The sequence below is a fragment of the Nerophis ophidion genome, linkage group LG28 (genome assembly GCF_033978795.1).
Source record: "Nerophis ophidion isolate RoL-2023_Sa linkage group LG28, RoL_Noph_v1.0, whole genome shotgun sequence".
Taxonomy (NCBI): Eukaryota; Metazoa; Chordata; class Actinopteri; order Syngnathiformes; family Syngnathidae; genus Nerophis; species Nerophis ophidion.
Genome location: NC_084638.1, coordinates 26,359,047 through 26,383,121, shown reverse-complemented (window position 1 = coordinate 26,383,121; position 24,075 = coordinate 26,359,047). Strand labels below are relative to the sequence as shown.

At 46.8% G+C, this 24,075-nt stretch overlaps 1 protein-coding gene across 2 annotated transcripts in view; it reads left to right on the top strand.

Annotated features, from left to right (window-relative positions):
• LOC133545167 (disks large-associated protein 1-like) overlaps positions 1 to 24,075 on the top strand; it is a 68,723-nt gene that overhangs the window by 19,277 nt on the left and 25,371 nt on the right. For both annotated transcript variants that reach the window (XM_061890540.1, XM_061890539.1), the window contains exons 3-6: positions 16,724 to 16,935; positions 17,028 to 17,223; positions 17,635 to 17,944; positions 23,416 to 23,540. In XM_061890540.1, the coding sequence (XP_061746524.1) occupies positions 16,724 to 16,935; positions 17,028 to 17,223; positions 17,635 to 17,944; positions 23,416 to 23,540 (843 nt within the window). The remainder of the gene's footprint in view (positions 1 to 16,723; positions 16,936 to 17,027; positions 17,224 to 17,634; positions 17,945 to 23,415; positions 23,541 to 24,075) is intronic.

The window sequence follows — 24,075 nt, the reverse complement described above, 5'->3', positions numbered from 1 at the left end:
TAAGGTGTTTGCTGTACCGTATTGTTGTTGGGAAAAGAGAGCCTAATCTCTCGATTTGGTTGACCTACCGTCCTACCTATGGTCAACAGCTTTGGGTAGGGTGGCGGGAGCCTCTGCGCCGTTAAATCAGTGGCCCTACCATCTAGTTCCAATGCTTCCTGGACACTTTCCTTCTGGTGTGCCCAACCAGGGGGATGTCGGAGATATTATGTCTAGGAGCTGGCCGGGGAAAGGTTCAGTGTCTTCCAGTGGAATTGGAATAGGGGCCGGGAGACCGAGAAGGCTATGACTTTCAGTGTCTACTGGGGAACATCTGGGGGTCTCCTTATCTCCAGACATAAGGCTATGGTTCTCAGTCGGAAAAGGGTGGGTTACAACCTTCAGAGTGAGATCATTAAGGGGGTTGCTGTATCGGATTGTCGTGGCAAAAGGCAACACTCTCGATTTACCGGTTGACCTACCCTCACCTGTGGTCAAGAGCTTTGGGCAGGGTGGCCGGAGCTCCTCAGTAGCTTCACCATCTAGTTCCGATGCCTCCTGGACACCTAGCAGGTTTGTTTTCCTAACCAGGAAAATGCTGGAGATATTATGTCTTGCAGCTAGCCTGGGAAGCCTCAGTGTCCTTTGGTAGATCTGGAGGCCTCATCACCTCCAGATCTGAGGCTATGGTTTTCAGTTGGAAAAGGGTGGGTTACAGCCTTCAGAGTGAGATTGTGAGCGACTGCATTAAGGTGCTTGCTGTACCGGATTGTCGTGGCGAAAAGAGAGCCTAAGCTCTCGATTTGGTTAACCTACCATCCGACCTATGGTCAAGAGCTTTGGGTAGGGTGGCGAGAGCTTCTGCTCCGTTAAATAAGTGGCTCCACCATCTGGTTCCAATGCTTCCTTGATCCCGTATTTGCCCAACCAGGGGCATGCTGGAGATGTTATGTCTTGTAGCTGGCCTGGGAAAGCCTCAATGTCCTCCAGTGGAATTGGAATAGGGGCCGGGAGACTGGGAAGACTGTGACCTTCAGTGTCTACTGGGGAAAATCTCGGGGTCTCTTTATCTCCAGATATAAGGCTATGGTTCTTTGGCGGAAAAGGGTGGGTTACAGCCTTCAGAGTGACATCGTGAGCGACTGCATTAAGGTGGTTGCTCTACTGGATTGTTGTGGCGAAATGAGAGCCTAGCCCTGCTGGAGATATTACGGCTAGAAGCTGGCCTGTGAAAGCTTCAGTGTCTTCCAGTGGAAATGGAAAAGGGGCCGGGAGACCGAGAAGGCTTGGACCATCAGTGTCTTCTAGGGGTGTCATTATCTCCAGACATAAGGCTATGGTTCTCAGTAGGAAAAGGGTGGGTTACAGCTTTCAGAGTGAGATCATGAGTGACTGCATTAAGGTGGTTGCTGTATCGGATTGTCGTGGCAAAAAGTGAGCCGAGGCATTAGGCAACACTCTCGATTTACCGGTTGACCTACCCTCACCTATGGTCAAGAGCTTTGGGCAGGGTGCCCGGAGCTCCTCAGTTGCTTCACCATCTAGTTCCAATGTTTCCTGGACTACCTACCTCTTTTGTTTTCCTAACCCGGAGGATGCTGGAGATATTAAGTCTTGCAGCTCGCCTTGGAAAGCCTCAGTGTCCTCTGGTAGATCTGGAGGCCTCATTACCTCCAGATCTAAGGCTATGGTTCTCAGTCGGAAAAGGGTGAGTAACAGTACAGCCTTCAGAGTGAGATTGTGAGTGAGTGCATTAAGGCAGTTCCCGTACCGGATTGCCATGGCGAAGAGACCCGGGGCTCAAGCCAAAGTTCTCGATTTGGTTGACCTACCGTCCGACCTATGGTCAAGAGCTTTGGGTAGGGTGGCGAGAGGTTCTGCTCCATTGAATCAGTGGCCCCACCATCTAGTTCCAATGCTTTCTGAACACCTTCTTTGTAGTGTGCCCAAACAGAGGGATGCTGGAGATAATACGTTTTGTAGCTGGCCTGGGAAAGCCTCGGTGTCCTCCAGTGGAATTGGATTAGGGGCCGGGAGACCAAGAGATCTTGAGACTGCTGCCCTTGCAAACCCAAATCAAACATGGTATGGCTGAACTGAGCTATTTACATCGTTTACTTTGCATGCAAATATAATTTAAAATGAGGGTTGAATCATTTGGAGTAACTAACCTCTAGCTCACTTTGAAATTGAAATTAAATCCAGCAGCTATCCAGTAGGTAGACAGTTCAGATTCAGGGTTATACCGAGCAATATCCAAACCATATTATTAATAGTTTTGCCAAAAACATTGATTTGTGCGCTCATTAAATTTTAAACACGATAGAAGAGAGAAATGAAACGGTTCATGTATGAGATTGAAGAGTACTAAAACACTGAACCAAGACACATGGAATAGAGACTTTGGAATCACAAAGACTTGACAGAGTTTACAATATCGGCGGTAGTAGTAATAAATATGATACTTGTACATGTTCTATCTCAGAGCAAGTACTGCTGACACTACCAAGACAGGTACTGGCTTGTAGTAGCGCAAGTAACTGAACTAGTATTTGATCGGTCCCAAAAGCAAGTTTCAGGTCTGGTGATACTTATGGGGAGAGTGAGACCGGGAGATAACTTTGATACTCACCGGAGTCTCTCTACACACGCAAACTCAAGTCTTTTTTGAAGTTATAGTGAATCCCTGAGACTTGAATCTTCTTCCATTACTCAGTGAAACTCGACTTTTTGTTTAGTTACAGTGAATTCTTGAGACCGGTGTCTTTTCCAGTTCCCTGTGCACCTGACTCTGCGTAACGTCAGCTGCTGACCTAAAAGAAAATGAAAAACAAATTGGGGAAAAAACAGCAACACAGAGCACGTGCAGACCCACAGGTCGTGACATTTTATTGGGGGCTCGTCCGGGATGTGGCAGGAAGGTGTCAGTGAGGGAGAGGGCGGGGCTAACATCAGCTGCTTACTCCAAAAAATACCAAAACATAGATTTTTGTTTGCTCTTCTGTGTCCTTTCTAAGCGTGTTCTGGCCCACGAGTCGTAACGTCGTTAGCATGACGAGCACACAGGGGGTAGAACCGCACCGAGGCAGACGTTGTTTTAGTTGCGTTGGGATTTGTAAGCAGCGTTTTTAAAATCCCAAGTGCATAGCTGACATAGTTAATACACATCCATGATATCATATCTTTATTGTGTTTATGACCAACTGTTGTCTAAATCAGGTCCCGGCCTATCTTTGCGACTCACTTCTAAAACAGTCCTATTTGGATCCAACTGTTTGGAATAGCGACGCCTATGTCGATTTCCACAGCTTTTGAGGGAACATTGCATAATTCCAGATCGTCCTCTCCCGCTCCTTCAACATCCACTCACCCAAATCACTTCCAGGCTCACCCGCACCTTCTTGACTTCCTCTCACTTAGAGAGCCGCCCCCATTGCCCCTGCCACCCCTTTTCAGTTGAGAAGTAAGAGGCCTCTTCTCGCCCCCATACACCCTTCACCCCTTTTCAGTTGAGAAGTAAGGGGCCTCCTTTCCCCCATTCCCCTTTTACCCCTTTTCTGTTGAGAAGTAAGAGGCCTCTTTTCCCCCCATTCGCCCCTTCACCCCTTTTCAGTTGAGAAGTAAGGGGTCTCTTCTCGCCCATGCCCCCTTCACCCCTTTTCTGTTGAGAAGTAAGAGGCCTCTTCTCTCCCTCATGCCCCCTTCACCCCTTTTCGGTTGAGAAGTAAGGGGCCTCTTCTCTCCCTCATGCCCTCTCCACCCCTTTTCAGTTGAGAAGTAAGGGTACTCTTTTCCCCCAATTCCACCTTCACCCCTTTTCAGTTGAGAAGTAAGAGGCCTCTGTCCCCCCCATGCCCCCCTTCACCCCTTTTCCTTTGAGAAGTAAGATGCCTCTTTACCCCCGTGCTCCCCTTTACAGTCGGGAAGTAAGAGGCCTCTTATCCCCCATGACCCCCCTTCACCCCTTTTCAGTTGAGAGGTGAGAGGCCTCTTTCACCCCCATGCCCCCCTTTAACCTGTTTCAGTTGAGAAATAAGAGGCCTCTCTTCCCCCATACCCCCTTCACCCCTTTTCAGTTGAGAAGTAAGAGGCCTATTTTACCCCCCATGCCCCACTTCACCCTTTTCAGTTGAGAAGTAAGAGGCCTCTTCTCGCCCCATGCCCCCTTCACCCCTTTTCAGTTGAGAAGTAAGAGGCCTATTTTACCCCCCATTCCCCACTTCACCCTTTTTCATTTGAGAAGTAAGAGGCCTCTTTTACCCCCCATTCCCCACTTCACCCTTTTTCATTTGAGAAGTAAGAGGCCTCTTTTACCCCCCATTCCCCACTTCACCCTTTTTCATTTGAGAAGTAAGAGGCCTCTTTTACCCCCCATTCCCCACTTCACCCTTTTTCAGTTGAGAAGTAAGACGCCTCTTCTCACCCCATGCCCCCTTCACCCCTTTTCAGTTGAGAAGTAAGAGGCCTCTTTTACACCCCATTCCCCACTTCACCCTTTTTCAGTTGAGAAGTAAGAGGCCTCTTCTCGCCCCATGCCCCATTCACCCCTTTTCAGTTGAGAAGTAAGAGGCCTCTTTTACCCTCCATTCCCCACTTCACCCTTTTTCAGTTGAGAAGTAAGACGCCTCTTCTCGCCCCATGCCCCCTTCACCCCTTTTCAGTTGAGAAGTAAGAGGCCTCTTTTACCCTTCATTCCCCACTTCACCCTTTTTCAGTTGAGAAGTAAGACGCCTCTTCTCGCCCCATGCCCCCCTTCACCCCTTTTCAGTTGAGAAGTAAGAGGCCTCTTTTACCCTCCATTCCCCACTTCACCCTTTTTCAGTTGAGAAGTAAGAGGCCTCTTTTACCCCCCATTCCCCACTTCACCCTTTTTCAGTTGAGAAGTAAGAGGCCTCTTCTCGCCCCATGCCCCCTTCACCCCTTTTCAGTTGAGAAGTAAGAGGCCTCTTTTACCCTCCATTCCCCACTTCACCCTTTTTCAGTTGAGAAGTAAGAGGCCTCTTTTACCCCCCATTCCCCACTTCACCCTTTTTCAATTGAGAAGTAAGAGGCCTCTTTTACCATCCATTCCCCACTTCACCCTTTTTCAGTTGAGAAGTAAGAGGCCTCTTTTACCCCCCATTCCCCACTTCACCCTTTTTCAATTGAGAAGTAAGAGGCCTCTTTTACCCTCCATTCCCCACTTCACCCTTTTTCAGTTGAGAAGTAAGAGGCCTCTTTTACCCCCCATTCCCCACTTCACCCTTTTTCAGTTGAGAAGTAAGAGGCCTCTTCTCGCCCCATGCCCCCTTCACCCCTTTTCAGTTGAGAAGTAAGAGGCCTCTTTTACCCTCCATTCCCCACTTCACCCTTTTTCAGTTGAGAAGTAAGAGGCCTCTTTTACCCCCCATTCCCCACTTCACCCTTTTTCAATTGAGAAGTAAGAGGCCTCTTTTACCCTCCATTCCCCACTTCACCCTTTTTCAGTTGAGAAGTAAGAGGCCTCTTTTACCCCCCATTCCCCACTTCACCCTTTTTCAATTGAGAAGTAAGAGGCCTCTTTTACCCTCCATTCCCCACTCCACCCTTTTTCAGTTGAGAAGTAAGAGGCCTCTTTTACCCCCCATTCCCCACTTCACCCTTTTTCAGTTGAGAAGTAAGAGGCCTCTTCTCGCCCCATGCCCCCTTCACCCCTTTTCAGTTGAGAAGTAAGAGGCCTCTTTTACCCCCCATTCCCCACTTCACCCTTTTTCAATTGAGAAGTAAGAGGCCTCTTCTCGCCCCATGCCCCCCTTCACCCCTTTTCAGTTGAGAAGTAAGAGGCCTCTTCTCGCCCCATGCCCCCTTCACCCATTTTCAGTTGAGAAGTAAGGGGCCTCTTTACCCCTACACCCCCTTCACCCTTTTTCAGTTGAGAGGTAAGAGGCCTCTTTTTACCACCATACCCCCTTCACCCCCTTTTCAGTTGAGAAGTAAGAGGCCATGTACTTTATCATCCCTTCAAGCAACCTGATACTGTTTGTACTGGGGGTGCCAGCATCTTTACTTGTGTGTGTGTGATATCATGTGCGATACAAGCAGTCCTGCCAGCGTCTTTACTTGTGTGTGATATCATGTGCGATACAAGCAGTCTTGCCAGCATGTTTACTTGTGTGTGTGATATCATGTGCGATAAAAATAGTCCTGCAGCGTGTTTGTGTGTGATATCATGTGCGACGAACGCAGTCCTGCAACGTGTTCACTAGAGTGTGATATCATGTGTGATACAAGCAGTCATGCTGAGTGTTTACTTGTGTGTGATATCATGTGCGATAAAAGCAGTCCTGTACAGTGTTTACTTGGGTGTGATATCATGTGCGATAAAAGCAGTCCTGTACAGTGTTTACTTGGGTGTGATATCATGTGCGATAAAAGCAGTCCTGTACAGTGTTTACTTGGGGGTGATATCATGTGCGATAAAAGCAGTCCTGTACAGTGTTTACTTGGGTGTGATATCATTTGGAAAACAAGCAGTCCTGCAGCGTCTTTACTTGTGTGTGATATCATTTGCGATACAAGGAGTCTTCCACAGCGTTTACTTGTGTGTGATATCATGTGCGATACAATCAATTCTGCTGGCGTATTTACATATGTGTGATATCATGTGCGATAAAAGCAGTCCTGCAGCATGTTTACTTGTGTGTGATATCATGTGCGACGAAAGCAGTCGTGCAGCGTGTTTACTAGTGTGGGATATCATGTTCGATACAAGCAGTCATGCTGAGTGTTTACTTGTGTGGGATTTCATGTGTGATACAAGCAGTATCGCACAGTGTTTACTTGTGTGCAATATCGAGTGCGATACAAGCAGTCCTATACAGTGTTTACTTGGTTGTGATATCATGTAGAAAACAAGCAGTCCTGCAGCGTCTTTACTTGTGTGTGATATCATGTGCTATATTAGCATTCCTGCACAGTGTTTACTTGTGTGCGACATCATTTGCGATACAAGGAGTCTTCCACAGTGTTTACTTTTGTGTGATACCATGTGCGATTCCAGCAATCCTGCAGTGTGTTTACTTGTGTGGGATATCATATGTGATACAAGCCGCCCTGCCAGTGTGTTTATCTGTGTGTGATATCATGTGCGATACAAGCATTCCTGCAAAGTGTTTACTTGTGTGTGATATCATGTGGGATACAAGCAGTCCTGCAAAGTCTTTGCTTTTATGCAATGTCATGTGCGATACAAGTAGTCCTGCAGTGTGTTTACTTGTGTGTGATATCATGTGCAATACAAGTTGTCCTGCAGCGTGTTTACTTGTGTGTGATATCATATGCGATACACGCAGTCCAGCAGTCTGTCTACTTGTGTGCGACATCATGTGCGATACAATCAGTCTTGCACAGTGTTTACTTGTCTGAAATCCTGTGCGATGCAAGCAGTCTTGCAGTGTGTTTACTTGTGTACGATATCATGTGCGATACAAGCAATCCTGCACAGTCTTTACTTGTGTGTGATATCATGTGCAATACAAGCAGTCCAGCAGAGTGTCTACTTGTGTGTGATATCTTGTGTGATGTAAGGAGTCCTGCAGTGTTTACTTATTTGCAACATCATGTGCGATACAAGCAGTCTTGCACAGTGTTTGCTTGTGTGCGATATCATGTGTGAAACAAGCAGTCCTGCAGAGTGTTTACTTGTGTGTGATATCATTTGTGATACAAGCAGTCCTGTAGAGTGTTTACTTGCGTACGATATCATGTAATGTGCGATACAAGCAGTCCTGCACAGTGTTTACTTGTGTGTGATATCATGTGCAAAACAAGCAGTCCGGCAGCGTCTTTACTTGTGTGTGATATCATGTGCGATACAAGCAGTCTTCCACAGCGTTTACTTGTGTGTGATATCATGTGCAAAACAAGCAGTCCGGCAGCGTCTTTACTTGTGTGTGATATCATGTGCGATACAAGCAGTCTTCCACAGCGTTTACTTGTGTGTGATATCATGTGCGATACAATAAGTCCTGCACAGTGATTACTTATGTGTGATACCATGTGTGATAAAAGCAGTCCTGAACAGTGTTTACTTGTGTGCGATATCATGTGCGATACAACCAGTCCCGCAGAGTGTTTACTTGTGTGTGATATCATGTGCGATACAAGCAATCCTGTAGAGTGTTTACTTGTGTGTGATATCATGTGAGATACAAGCAGTCCGGCAGCGTCTTTACTTGTGTGTGATATCATGTGCGATACAAGCAGTCTTCCACAGCGTTTACTTGTGTCCGATATCATGTGCGATACAATCAGTCCTGCACAGTGATTACTTATGTGTGATACCATTTGTGATAAAAGCAGTCCTGCACATTGTTTACTTGTGTGTGATATCATGTGCGATACAACCAGTCCTTTTTTGTTTCGTTTAAATAAAGTGGACATTTTTGTCAAGTTTTTAAATAAATTGACATTTTTGTGTAGTTAATAAAGTTAAATTGTTTGTTTATTTAATAAAAAGTGTAAATTCTTGTCAAGTTAATTAAACTTTTTTTTAAATCTCGTTAATAAAAATTTACTTTTTTGTAGAGTTAAATAAAGTTTTGACAATTTTATCTAGTCAAAATGCAATTTTTTATTAACTAAATATGAATTTAAATGTTTTTATTAACTTGACAAAAATGTCCACTTTGTGCAAACGAAACAAAAATGTTAATTTTTATTACTTGACGAAAATGTCGACTTTTTATTAAATAAACAAAAATACTTAAAAAAAAAAAAAATACATAAAAATAATGATTTTTTATTACTTGACAAAAATATCCACTTTATATAAACGAAAGAAAAATGTCCATTTTTATATATATAAACAGTGGACTTTTTGTCAAGTTAATAAAAATGGATATTTTTGTGTCAATTTTTGTATATGTATATATATATATATATATATATATATATATAGATAGCTAGATAGTACTTTACTGATTCCTTCAGGAGAGTTCCTTCAGGAAAAAAAAAAAAAAAAATATATATATATATATATATATATATATATATATATAATCACAAGACTACTTCATCTCTACAGAACTGTTTCATGAGGGGTTCCCTCAATCGTCAGGAGATTTTAATGGAAGCATTCCCATATTTATATAGGGCACAGAGTGGGTAGGTATAGGCAGGCGTAGGGTCGTGGTGATTGGCTCATGTGTTACCTGGGAGGTGTTTCCGTCTGTGACAGCATGCTGATATAATTTCACTGCGCTTGTTGAGGGATGACAGGTCTGGGTGATATATAATAAGCAGTTTCTCTTTTAAGCATAGGTTGCATCTTTTATTACCACTGTTGTAAGGTGTGCTGGATACAAAAATTTGCCATGTTATTGAAAAAAAAAATAATATATATATATATATTCTTGTATCCAGCACACCTTACAACAGTGATAACAAAAGATGCAAAAATTTAAATTCTTATTAACTTGACAATATATATATATTGTCAAGTTAATATATATATATATGTATATATATATATATATATATATATATATATATATATATATATATATATATATATTATTTTTTTTTTTTGTCAAGTTAATAAAAATTGACATTTTTGTTTCGTTCATAAAAAGTGAAAATTTTTGTCAAGTTAATAAATTTTTTTTACATTTTTATGTAGTTAATAAAAATTTACCTATTTGTCGAGTTAAATAAAAAAAATTGACATTTTTGTTTTGTTTATATAAAGTGGACATTTTTGTGGAATTGTTAAAAATGCACACATTTGCCTTGTTAAAATAGATGAAAATTTTCGAGAATTGTTAATATTCGCAGTAAGTGCAGTGATGCGGACACGTCTGTTACTGGACACTATATGATCAGTACTAAAACACAAAACTAGCTGTCAAAGTGTGTAAATATTAATTAGCACCACCACACGTGCAGATCTTTCTCGTTCCATTCCATCTATTTACCATAGATTTTTACTTGGGCCTCACTATCAAATCTTTTTCTCACCATCTTGGGGCCGCACTTTGGACACCCTTTGTTATTGCGCAACGCCAAAAAAAAAAAACAGGAATAAAAATGATGAAAGTAAAAAAGGAAGGCGGAAGAGATGATGCAGTATTATCCACCTGCTGCTTGTTTGAGCACGCTGCAGCTCCCTCGCAGGATTCTCACTGTGGGGGGGGGAGGCAAAAATGCTACTGTAGCTGACGTCGTCAAGGAAACGCCAAGTGAAGATGATGAGTTAAGTTATGTTAAGTTAAGATAAGATAAGTTGGTGTGCAGTGGAAGCGAGGACGGCGTGGGCGACAACCATGATGATGATGATGCTGCTGCAGCTGCTCCTCTCCCCGCATTTGCTTTTTATAGCCAAGCTGCTCATTTGTCTCCCTTTTACGTCACAAACACACACACACACACACACACACACACACACACACACACACACACTGTAATTATTCGGAGTCGCGGTGAAGTTCACCTGCTTCGTGTCTGGTTTGTGTCTGTCAAATTCCCGCTGCAGCTAACATACTTCTTCACAACTCCCACTGACCCTACAGTACCAGCAATTAGAGTGCTAGCAAGTACAGTACGAGCAAATGGGGTCAAAGGTGGGGGAAAGTGCGTTGAAAGGGGTGAAATTGTGGGTGGAAGTTTGTCAAAGGGGGCTAAAAGGGGTCAAAGGTGGGCAGGAGTGCATCAAAGAGGGTCAAAGGTGGGTGGAAGTGCGTCAAAGGGGGTAAAAGGTGGGCAGCAGTGTGTCAAAGGGGGTCAAATGTGGGCGGAAGTGCGTCAAATGGGGTCAAAGGTTGGCGGCAGTGCGTCAAAGGTGGGTGGAAGTGTGTCAATCAAAGGTGGGTGGAAGTGTGTCAAAGGGGGATAAAAGGTGGGCAGCAGTGTGTCAAAGGGGTTTAAATGTGGGCGGCAGTGCGTCAAAGGTGGGTGGAAGTATGTTAAAGGGGGCTAAAAGGAGGTAAAAGGGGGGAAAGAGTGCCTCAAAAGAGGTCAAAGGGGGGTAGGAGTGCCTCAAAGGGGGTCAAAGGTAGGCGGCAGTGCGTCAAAGGTGGGTGGAAGTGTGTCAAAGGGGGCTAAAGGAGGTCAAAGGGGGGAAAGACTGCCTCAAAAGAGGTCAATGGGGGGAAGGAGTGCCTCATAAGGGGGTCAAAGGTGGGCAGTAGTGCATCAAAGGGGGTCAAAGGTGGCCAGCAGTGTGTCAAATGGGGTCGAAGGTGGGTGGAAGTGTGACAAAGGGAGATAAAAGGGGTCCAAGGTGGACGGAAGTGAGTTGTAAGGGTAAAATGTGAGTGAAAGTGCGTCAAAGATGGGCGGCAGTGCGTCAAAAGGGGGTTAGAGGTGGGCGGAAGTGTGTCAAATGGGGTCAAAGGTAGGTGGAAGTGTGACAAAGGGGGCTAAAAGGGGTCGAAGGTGGACGGAATTGCGTCAAAGGTGGTAAAATGTGGGCGGAAGGGATTAAAAAGGCAGGTGGAAGTGTGTTAAAGGGGGTAAAAGGTGGGTGGGAGGGAAAAGGTGGGTGGAAGTGTGTCTAATGGGGTAAAAGGCGGGTGGAAGTGTGAAAAAGGGGGATAAAAGGGGTCAAAGGTGACCGGAAGTGAGTTGAAGGGGGTAAAAAGGTGGGCAGAAGTGCTTCATGGTGGGCGGGAGTGCGTCAGAAGGGGGTCAGAGGTAGGCGGCAGTGTGTCAAATGGGGTCAAAGGTGGGTGGAAGTGTGACAAAGGGAGATGAAAGGGGTCAAAGGTGGACTGAAGTGAGTTGAAAGGGGTAAAAGGTGGGCAGAAGTGCTTCATGCTGGGCGGGAGTGCGTCAGAAGGGGGTCAGAGGTAGGCGGCAGTGTGTCAAATGGGGTCAAAGGTGGGTGGAAGTGTGACAAAGGGAGATGAAAGGGGTCAAAGGTGGACTGAAGTGAGTTGAAAGGGGTAAAAGGTGGGCAGAAGTGCTTCATGTTGGGCGGAAGTACGTCAAAAGGGGGTCAGAGGTGGGTGGCTGAGGGTAAAAGGTGGGCAGAAGTGCTTCATGTTGGGCGGAAGTACGTCAAAAGGGGGTCAGAGGTGGGCGGCAGTGTGTCAAAGGGAGTCAAAAGTGGGTGGAAGTGTGACAAAGGGGGATAAAAGGGGTCAAAGGTGGACGGAAGTGCGTCAAAGGGGGTCAAAGGTGGGTGGAGGTGCGTCAAAGGGGGTAAAATGTGGGCGGAGGGGGTTAAAAAGGCAGGTGGAAGTGTTTATATATATATAAATGGTCAAAGGTGGGCAGGAGTGCAACAACGAGGGTCAAAGGTGGGCGTCAGTGCGTCAAAGGGCGTCAAAGGTGGGCAGCACTGCGTCAAAGGGGGTCAAAGGTGGCTGGCAGTGTGTCAAATGGGGTGAAAAGGTGGGTGGCAGTGTGATAAAGTGGGATAAAAGGTGTCAAAGGTGGACGGAAGTGCGTTGAAGGGGGTAAAGGTATGCTGAGGTGCGTTAAAAGGGTCAAAGGTGGGCGGGAGTGCGTCAAAGGTGGGCGGCAGTGGGTCAAAGGTGGTCCAATGTGGGTGGAAGTGTGACAAAGAGGGATAAAAGGAGTCAAAGGGGGACGGAAGTGCGTCAAAGAGGGTCAAAGGTGGGCGGATGTGCGTCAGAGGTGGGCAGGAGTGCATCAAACAGGGTCAAAGGTGGGCAGCAGTGCGTCAAATGTGGTCAAAGGTGGGTGGAGTGTGTCAAAAAAAGCTACAAGGGGTCAAAAGTGGACGGAAGTGCGTTAAAGGTGGGCAGCAGTGCGTCAAAGGGGGTCAAAGGTGGGCAGCAGTGTGTCAAATGGGGTAAAAGGTGGGTAAAAGTGTGTCAAAGGGGCCTAAAAGGGGTGAAAGGTGGGCAGGAGTGGATCAAAGAGGGTCAAAGGTGGGCAGCAGTGGGTCAAATGTGGTCAATAGTGGGTGGAAGTGTGTCAAAAAAAGCTACAAGGGGTAAAAAGTGGACGGAAGTGCGTCAAAGGTGGGCAAAGGTGGGCAGCAGTGTGTTACAGGGGGTGAAAGGTGGGTGGAATTGTGTCAAAGGGGGTCAAAGGTTGGTAAAAGTGTGTCAAAGGGGGATAAAAGGGTTCAAAGGTGGACGGAAGTGCGTCAAAGGTGGGCAATAGTGCTTCAAAGGGGGTCAAAGGTGGTCAGCAGTCTGTCAAATGGGGTGAAAGGTGGGTGGAATTGTGTCAAAGGGGGTCAAAGGTTGGTAAAAGTGTGTCAAAGGGGGATAAAAGGGTTCAAAGGTGGACGGAAGTGCGTCAAAGGTGGGCAATAGTGCTTCAAAGGGGGTCAAAGGTGGGCAGCAGTCTGTCAAATGGGGTGAAAGGTGGGTGGAATTGTGTCAAAGGGGGTCAAAGGTTGGTAAAAGTGTGTCAAAGGGGGATAAAAGGGTTCAAAGGTGGACGGAAGTGCGTCAAAGGTGGGCAACAGTGCTTCAAAGGGGGTCAAAGGTGGGCAGCAGTCTGTCAAATGGGGTGAAAGGTGGGTGGAATTGTGTCAAAGGGGGTCAAAGGTTGGTAAAAGTGTGTCAAAGGGGGATAAAAGGGTTCAATGGTGGACGGAAGTGCGTCAAAGGGGGTCAAAGGTGGGCATCAGTGTGTTACAGGGGGTCAAAGGTGGGCATCAGTGTGTTACAGGGGGTCAAAGGTGGGCGGGAGTGCGTCAAAAAAGGCTAAAAGGGGTCAAAAGTGTACCGAAGTGCATCAAAGGGGGTCAAAGGTGGGCAGCAGTGCGTCAAAGGTGGTCAGCAGTGCGTCAAAGGTGGTCAGCAGTGCGTCAAAGGTGGTCAGCAGTGCGTCAAAGGTGGGCAGCAGTGCGTCAAAGGTGGTCAGCAGTGCGTCAAAGGTGGTCAGCAGTGCGTCAAAGGTGGTCAGCAGTGCGTCAAAGGTGGGCAGCAGTGCGTCAAAGGTGGTCAGCAGTGCGTCAAAGGTGGGCAGCAGTGCGTCAAAGGTGGTCAGCAGTGCGTCAAAGGTGGGCAGCAGTGCGTCAAAGGTGGTCAGCAGTGCGTCAAAGGTGGGCAGCAGTGCGTCAAAGGTGGTCAGCAGTGCGTCAAAGGTGGTCAGCAGTGCGTCAAAGGTGGTCAGCAGTGCGTCAAAGGTGGTCAGCAGTGCGTCAAAGGTGGGCAGCAGTGCGTCAAAGGTGGTCAGCAGTGCGTCAAAGGTGGTCAGCAGTGCGTCAAAGGTGGTCAGCAGTGCGTCAAAGGTGGGCAGCAGTGCATCAAAGGTGGTCAGCAGTGCGTCAAAGGTGGGCAGCAGTGCGTCAAAGGTGGGCAGCAGTGCGTCAAAGGTGGTCAGCAGTGCGTCAAAGGTGGGCAGCAGTGCGTCAAAGGTGGTCAGCAGTGCGTCAAAGGTGGTCAGCAGTGCGTCAAAGGTGGGCAGCAGTGCGTCAAAGGTGGTCAGCAGTGCGTCAAAGGTGGTCAGCAGTGCGTCAAAGGTGGTCAGCAGTGCGTCAAAGGTGGGCAGCAGTGCGTCAAAGGTGGTCAGCAGTGCGTCAAAGGTGGTCAGCAGTGCGTCAAAGGTGGTCAGCAGTGCGTCAAAGGTGGTCAGCAGTGCGTCAAAGGTGGTCAGCAGTGCGTCAAAGGTGGTCAGCAGTGCGTCAAAGGTGGTCAGCAGTGCGTCAAAGGTGGGCAGCAGTGCGTCAAAGGTGGGCAGCAGTGCGTCAAAGGTGGTCAGCAGTGCGTCAAAGGTGGTCAGCAGTGCGTCAAAGGTGGTCAGCAGTGCGTCAAAGGTGGGCAGCAGTGCGTCAAAGGTGGTCAGCAGTGCGTCAAAGGTGGTCAGCAGTGCGTCAAAGGTGGGCAGCAGTGCGTCAAAGGTGGTCAGCAGTGCGTCAAAGGTGGTCAGCAGTGCGTCAAAGGTGGGCAGCAGTGCGTCAAAGGTGGTCAGCAGTGCGTCAAAGGTGGTCAGCAGTGCGTCAAAGGTGGTCAGCAGTGCGTCAAAGGTGGTCAGCAGTGCGTCAAAGGTGGTCAGCAGTGCGTCAAAGGTGGTCAGCAGTGCGTCAAAGGTGGGCAGCAGTGCGTCAAAGGTGGGCAGCAGTGCGTCAAAGGTGGTCAGCAGTGCGTCAAAGGTGGGCAGCAGTGCGTCAAAGGTGGTCAGCAGTGCGTCAAAGGTGGTCAGCAGTGCGTCAAAGGTGGGCAGCAGTGCGTCAAAGGTGGTCAGCAGTGCGTCAAAGGTGGTCAGCAGTGCGTCAAAGGTGGTCAGCAGTGCGTCAAAGGTGGGCAGCAGTGCGTCAAAGGTGGTCAGCAGTGCGTCAAAGGTGGTCAGCAGTGCGTCAAAGGTGGGCAGCAGTGCGTCAAAGGTGGTCAGCAGTGCGTCAAAGGTGGGCAGCAGTGCGTCAAAGGTGGTCAGCAGTGCGTCAAAGGTGGTCAGCAGTGCGTCAAAGGTGGGCAGCAGTGCGTCAAAGGTGGTCAGCAGTGCGTCAAAGGTGGTCAGCAGTGCGTCAAAGGTGGTCAGCAGTGCGTCAAAGGTGGTCAGCAGTGCGTCAAAGGGGGTCAAAGGTGGTGGTTCAGAACTACTCCCATGTCCGACTCTAGGCCCGTCGGTACCCGTCCGCTGCCTCAGGGGTCCTTTGAGCCAAAAGCACCCGATACGACTCTTTCTTCAGCTTGACGGCATCCCTCACCGGGTTCTAGGATTACAGCCACGACAGGCACCAACCACCACAGCTGCCTCGACAATAGAGGCACAGAACCTGGTCCACTCAGACTCAATGTCCAGTGCCTCCCTCGGGACATCTTTAAAGATGTTCCGGAGGTGGCAATTGAAACTCCCTCTGACAGGAGACTCTGCCAGACGTTCCCAGCAGACCCTCACAATGGGTCTGGGCCTGCCAGGTCTGGCCGGCATCCTCCCCCACCATCGGAGCTATGCTAACAAGATCAATAACATGTGCAACGCTAACAAGATCAATGACACATTTGCTACGCTAACAATACCAATAACATATGTGCTACGCTAACAAGATCAATAACACATGTGCTACGCTAACAATACCAATAACATATGTGCTACGCTAACAAGATTAATAACATACGGGCTCTGCTATCAAGATCAATAACACATGTGCTACGCTGGTTGGTTGATTGAATTGATTGTTCGATTGTTGATTTGTTTCTTTAATTGTTGAGTGGTTGGGTATTTGGTGTGAGGATTATTATTTTTTGTTAGTTGTTTAGTTATTTGGTTGGTTGTTTGGTTAATTAATTGTTTGGTTGTTTAGTTATTTGGTTGTTTGGTTGGTTGGTTGTTTCTATGGATGGTTGGTTGGTTCTTTGGTTGTTTAGTTGTTTGTTTGGTTGGTTGGTTGGATGGTTGGTTGATTTTTTTGTTTGGTTGTTTAGTTATTTGGTTGGTTGGTTGTTTGGTTGTGTGGTTGGTTGTTTGGTTGGTAGGTTAGATGGTTGGTTGGTTTGTTACGGAGTGGGTTGTTTGGTTGGTTGGTTGGTTGTTAAGGTTTGTTGCTAGGTTGGTTTTTGGTTTGTTGTTTAGGTGGTTGTTTGGTTAGTTGTTTGGTCGGTTGTTTGGGTGGTTGTTTGGTTAGTGGTTTGGTTGGTTGGTTGGTTTGTTGGTTGTTTGGTTGGTTGTATGGTTGGTTGGTTGGTTGGTTGGTTGTTGGTTGGTTGGTTAGCTTTTTGGTTGGTTGTTTGTTATCTGGTGGGTTGTTTGTTTGGTTGTTTGGTTGATTGTTTGTTTGTTTGTTTGGTTAGTTGGTTGGTTGGTTGGGTGGTTGGTTGGTTGTTTGAGTGTGGTGCTGACTGTCCCCTGCACTGGTCACCAGGTACCTCAGGACGAGTGGAGTGGCTTCTCCCCCCTAGGGAAGGAGGAGGACATTCCGTGTCGGCGGATGAGGAGCGGCAGTTATGTCAAAGCCATGACGGAGGACGACAGCGACTCAGACGGAAGTCCCAAGCCTTCTCCCAAGATGCAAGCACGACGCGCCAGCTACCTGAAAGCCACACAGCCGTCACTGACTGAGATGACCACGCTACAGTAAGTTCAGGTCTTGGTCACCCACTGTGGAACACAGCCGGTTGGTCAGGGAATAAGAAGAAACAGCAGTATGTGTATGCTCTGTCCCTCAGGATCTCGTCGGAACATTCCCCCAAGCTGCAGATCCGGAGCCACAGTTACCTGCGTGCGGTGAGTGAGGTTTCCATCAATAGAAGCCTGGACACCCTGGACCCCAAAACTCTCCTCGACCCCAAATCGCTGCTCTCCTCACCCCAATACCGCTCACGCAATGAAAGCTACATGAGGGCCATGAGCACCATCAGTCAGGTCAGTTGGACATGCTACCTCTCTGCTCTCGTGCTTAGTCCTGGAGACATCGCTTCAATATGCACTAGTGCACTCAGCATAGTATACTCACTACCATACAGTACACAGTACAGTTCACTCGCATAAGACAGGACGCATGAACATAACAAATGAGACATGAGACAAGATCCATGAGATATAATTGAGACGTGATAGACAATAATACAACATCAGATAAGACATGAGAAATGCAACATGAGACATAAGAGGTGAGAAATGAGACGTCAAGTCCTCCCAAGCAGTCCAGCACTGATGTCTCATGAGTGTTCTCAGGTGTGCCCAACTTCCTGCGTGCTCACACTTTGTCCTTCTTCCTCGCTTGGTTCCCCGCCTGGTCCTGGTCTTTGTCCTGGTCCCGGTCCCGTTTTCCAGCTGAGCGAGCTGGAGTTGAACGGTCAGATGGAGCAGGTGTGTGAGCAGGTGTACAGCCAGCTGCAGGCGCAGGCCATGGAGGCGGCCATGGAGGGCATGGACACCCTGCCCATGCCCTCCATGCCCTCCATGCCCTCCATGCCACCAGGCTGCTTCCGCATGCGCAGCCACAGCTACGTACGCGCCATCGACCAGGGCTGCAGTGCCGACGACCACCACCAGGGGGAGGGTGGGCGCCCGCTGCTCCTGCTGCCCGCCTCCCCGCCCAGGACCTCCGCCACCACCGTCAGGACCATCCAGAGCAGCACAGGTATGATAGTACTACTACTTCCTGACTTTGTTCTACTCTTTACAGTACTTGCTGAGCAAATGCATCACTTTTTATGGAATGTTTACCGTTATACTTCATGAGAAAATACACATCTTTATAATACTATTATAAGGGTTTTTAAGCCGTTATTAAAAGCATCCACAGTCTGTGGTGCCCTCTGGTGGTCAGGGAGAGCGTTCCACAGATTGGGAGCGGCGGGGAAAAAAGCCCGGTCTCCCATTGGAGGTCGGAGGAGGTTAGCCTGTCCGGAGCGGAGGGGTGAGAAGTTTTTTGAGGTAGCGGGTGGCATTTCCATGGAGGCACTGGTGAGTTAGTAGGGAGACTTTGTATTCAATCCTGAGTGGAACTGAAAACCAGTGAAGGGATTTTTAAGTACTGCAGCGTCTGGGTGTTCTGGCTGGGGATCCCGACTAGAAGTGAGTTGCAGTAGTCGAGCCTGGAGGAGACAAAGGGGGTGGACAAGCCTCTCAGCATTAGAGAGAGCGAGTGAGGGGCGGAGTTTTGCAATGATCCTGAGGTGGTAGAAGGAGGTCTTGCTCAGTTGTTTTATTTGAGCCTCAAAGGTGAGGTGAGGGTTCATTCTAACACCCAGATTAGTGACTGAGGATGAGAGGGGATTGTCGTGGCCGGAGAAGGTGATGCTGGTGATGGTGGATGACTGGGTCTGATGTAGGGTGCCGACTAGAATGGCTTCGGTTTTGAAGCTGTTCATTTGCAGAAACTTGTGTTTCATCCACACTTTTATCTCCTCCAGACAGTTGGTAAGTGTGGATGATGGCAGGGCTACAGAGGGGGTTGGGTAGGTTTTCAGGTAGAGTTGGGTGTCATCGGCATAGCAGAAGAATGATATTCCGTGCTGGCTGATGAAACGGCCAAGGGAGAGCAGGTAGAGTCTGAAAAGGGTGGGGCCGAGGACTGATCCTTGAGGGACACCACAGGTGACAGAGAGTGTGTCCGACTTTGCCTCTCCCAGAGAAACGAACTCTGTTCTTTCGGTGAGGTAGTTTGTGAACCAGTTTAGGGCAGTATCAGAGAGTCAGATGGTGGAGTGTAGGCGGTGTAGAAGGATGCGGTGATCAACGGTGCCGAATAGTGCAGTGAGGTCAAGGAGGATGAGAAGCGATGGTGAGCCAGCATCCGCAGTTATCAGCAGGTCATTGGTGACCCTGACCAGAGCAGTCTCTGTGCTGTGGCTAGAGCGGAAACCAGACTGAAACTTATCATAAAGGTTGTTGGTTTTAAGATGGTCATGAAGTTCAGAATCAGAATCAGAATAGTTTTTATTGCCATTGTTTGAGAACGGTTTCACAAGCTACAAATTTTTCTTGGTGCAATCGGGAGGTGTGGCTCTGGACGGACTGTAGTTTCCTGCCTGAGGGGAGAGGAGAGAATAGTTTGTGTCCAGGGTGAGAAGAGTCAGCTGTGATCCGACCCACACACCTCATGGTCCTGGAAGAGAACAGGTCCAGGAGGGATGGGAGCTTGCAGCCAATCACCTTCTCAGCAGCACGTACCATGCGCTGCAGTCGGTGCTTATCCTGGACTGTGGCGCCGGGGACCTACACGGTGATGGAGGAGGTGAGGATGGACTCCATGATGGCTGAGTAGAACTGCACCAGCATCTCGGGCGGCACCTTAAGTTTCCTCAGCTGATGCAGGAAGTACATCCTTGGTGAGGGAGCTGATGGTCGGCTTCCATTTGAGGTCCTGGGTGATGGGGGTGCCCAAGAAACTGAAGGAGTCCACAATGGAGACGGGGGTGGGAGAGTCAATCAGAGTGACGGGGGATAGTGGGGCTGTGACTTTCCTGAAGTCTGGGATCATCTCCACTGTTTTCTGGGTAGCAACTACCTTTTCCAGCACCTTTGAGAGGAATGGCAGGTTGGAGATCGCTCGGTAGTTGGCTAGTACTTCTGGGTCTAGGCTGGGCTTTTTGAGGAGTGGTTTGATGACTGCAGTTTTCAGGACAATGGGGACCTGACCAGCCTGGAGGGAGTGGTTAATGATTTTGGCGATCAAAGGACTTTGGGCAGGGGTGTGCGTTTTTATCAGGGTTGAGGGGGGCAGAGGAGAAAAGAAAAGAAGCGGCAGATCAACTGGTCTATAAAGGGGGTCTATTTAAAGGCTAGAGTATACAAATGAGTTTTAAGATGGGACTTAAATGCTTCTACTGAGGTAGCATCTCTAATTGTTTCCCGAAAGGCATTCCAGAGTACTGGAACCCTAATAGAGACATAACACATGATAAAGGAGACATAACACATATGACCTGAGACATAAGACATGACAAACGAGACATACTGTGTAATATGACACATAAGACATATGACATGAAACATAAGACATGATAAATGGGACGTACGGCATGAGACATAAGAAATATGACATGAAACATAGGACATAATTAATGAGACATATGACAGAGACATATGACATATGAAAAGAGACATGAAACATATGACATGAAACATATGACATGAGACATAAGATATGATAAAATAGACATATGACATGAGACATGTGACATGAAAGGAGACATAAAACATATGAAACATAAGACATGATGAATTAGACATATGACATGAGACATAAGACATATGACAGGAGACATAAGACGTACTACATGAGACAAAAGACCTATGACATGAAACATAAGACATGATAAATGAAACATATTACAGGAGACATAAGACATGAGACATAAGACATATGACATGAAACATAAGACCTAATAAATGAGACAAATGACAGAGACATACGACATATGACAGGAGACGTAAGACATGATGAATAAGACATATGACATGAGACATAAGACATATGACATATGAGATGAGACATAAGACATGATCAATTAGACATATGACAGGACACATAAGACATGACATGAAACATAAGACATGATAAATGAGACATAAGACAAATGACATATGACAGAAGACATATGACAGGAGACATATGACATGAGACAAAAGACATATAACATGAAACATAAGACATGATAAATGATACATATGATATGAGACATAAGTCATATGACAGGAGACATATGACATAATGAATTACACATATGCCATAAGACATATGACAGGAGACATTAGACATGACATGAAACATAAGACATGATAAATTAGACATATGACATGAGACATAAAACATATGACAGGAGACATAAGACATACGACAAGACCTATGACAGGAAACATAAGACATATGAGAGGAGACATAAGACATATGACAGGAGACATAAGACAGGATAAATGAGACCTATGACATGAGACATAAAACATATGACAGGAGACATAAGACATACGACAAGAATTATGACAGGAAACATAAGACATATGACAGGAGACATTAGACATGACATGAAACATAAGACATGATAAATTAGACATATGACATGTAACATGAAACATAAGACATGATCAATTAGACATATGACATGAGACAAAAAAAAAGATCAGTGAGACATATTGCATGAGTCATAGGACATATGACGAGACATAAGACATATGACAGGAGACATAAGACATGATCAGTGAGACATATTGCATGAAACATAGGACATATGACAGGAGACATAAGACATCTGACAGGGGACATAAGACATCTCACAGGAGACATAAGACATATGACAGGAGACATAAGACATGAGACATAAGAAAGGAGACATAAGACCTATGACAGGAGACATAAGACGTATGACCGGAGACATAAGACCTATGACATGAAACATAAGACATGATCAGTGAGACATATTGCATGAAACATAGGACATCTGACAGGAGACATAAGACATTTGACAGGGGACATAAGACATCTGACAGGAGACAAAAGACATGAGACATAAGACCTATGACAGGAGACATAAGACGTATGACCGGAGACATAAGACCTAAGACATGAAACATAGGACATATGACAGGAGACATAAGACATATGACAAGAGACATAAGACGTATGACCGGAGACATAAGACCTAAGACAGGAGACATAAGACGTATGACCGGAGACATAAGACCTAAGACATGAAACATAGGACATATGACAGGAGACATAAGACATATGACAGGAGAAATAAGACATATGACAGGAGACATAAGACATATGACAAGAGACATAAGACGTATGACCGGAGACATAAGACCTGAGACATGAAACATAGGACATATGACAGGAGACATAAGACATATGACAGGAGACATAAGACATATGACAGGAGACATAAGACATATGACAAGAGACATAAGACGTATGACAGGAGACATAAGACCTAAGACATGAAACATAGGACATATGACAGGAGACATAAGACATATGACAGGAGACATAAGACATATGACAGGAGACATAAGACATATGACAAGAGGCATAAGACATGAGACATAAGAAAGGAGACATAAGACCTATGACAGGAGACATAAGACCTAAGACATGAAACATAGGACATATGACAGGAGACATAAGACATATGACAGGAGACATATGACAGGAGACATATGACAGGAGACATATGACAGGAGACATAAGACATATGACAAGAGACATAAGACATGAGACATAAGACAGGAGACATAAGACCTATGACAGGAGACATAAGACATATGACAGGAGACATAAGACACATGACAGGGGACATAAGACATCTGACAGGGGACATAAGACATGAGACATAAGAAAGGAGACATAAGATCTATGACAGGAGACATAAGACGTGTGACAGGAGACATAAGACCTATGACATGAAACATAAGACAGGATAAATGAGACATCTGACATGAAACATAAGTAAGAAGACATGTGCAGATTGTACAGTAAGACTGATGATGTCTCTCCACGTGATATAAATCGCTCCTGCTGAGCCGACATTTTGTTTGTCTCTTTATTTACATCGCATTGCTGAAAACGGACAAACGGTACCACTTTTGTCATAAAAACAATGGCTGCTCGGTTATGTCTTCTGACCTTAAGATCTACGTTTAATAATCCACTTTACACACTTCAGGTGGAGTCCCCGACCCCTATTGCCTTTTACCCGACACATGAAACGTGACGTGGCGTGTCTTCACATGTGTTTTTGTGCCACTCTTCGGGGAACAATCTGCTGACGCGTCAAAAAACAAAGCAGCCTTGACCCGGTCTCAAAATATTCTGCTGAGAGGCGCACTTGTGACTAGTTGGTTGTGTCCCCGGAGTAGAGAGTCTCCATCTTGGCGTGTGGACTGCAGACGTCAAAAGTGATCCCAGAGTATCGGCCGACCTCAGGGCTGATACTCACACTTTGCTCTTAAAAATGTACCCTAGGCATGTTTAGAATGCTGTTTTAAAATAGCTGTAAAAATACACATAAAACCCGAGCGAGCTAACACAACTATCGTGAGTACGGACTACTTATCATCTAATAACTCTCCCAAAACTTCCCTCCCCCGGCTGCTTTTTGGTCGTAGTTTCATCCTGTATCACCACGTACAAGAAGACTCCCCCACCCGTGCCGCCGAGGACCTCCACCTGCTCCACGTCCTCCAAGCCGTACATCTCTATCACAGCACAGAGCAGCACGGAGTCTGCGCAGGTAAGACCGAGGTCGGTATGACATACCGTGTTCTCACCATGACTGGATACCCTAGGCCAGGGACTGGACTGCATTACGTGAAACGGTTAGGTATGCTGGACAATAATTGTAAGAGCTTGGTTAAGTCGGACTCGTTTCCAGTGAGGGTTGGACTCCGCCAAGGCTGCCCTTTGTCACCCATTCTGTTCATAACTTTTATGGACAGAGGTTCTAGGCGCAGTCAGGGCGGTGAGTGTATCTGGTTTTGGTGGCTCCAGGATTAGGTGTCTGCTTTTTGCAGATGATGTGGTCCTGGTGGCTTCGTCTGGCCAGGATCTTCAGCTCTCACTGGATCGGTTCGCAGTCGAGTGTGAAGCGACTGGGATGGGAATCAGCACCTCCCAGTCCGAGTCCATGGTTCTCACCCGGAAAAGGGTGGAGTGCCATCTCCGGGTATGGGAGGAGATCTTGCCCCAAGTGGAGGAGTTCAAGTACCTCGGAGTCTTGTTCACGAGTGAGGGAAGAGTGGATGGTGAGGTCGACATGCGGATCGTTG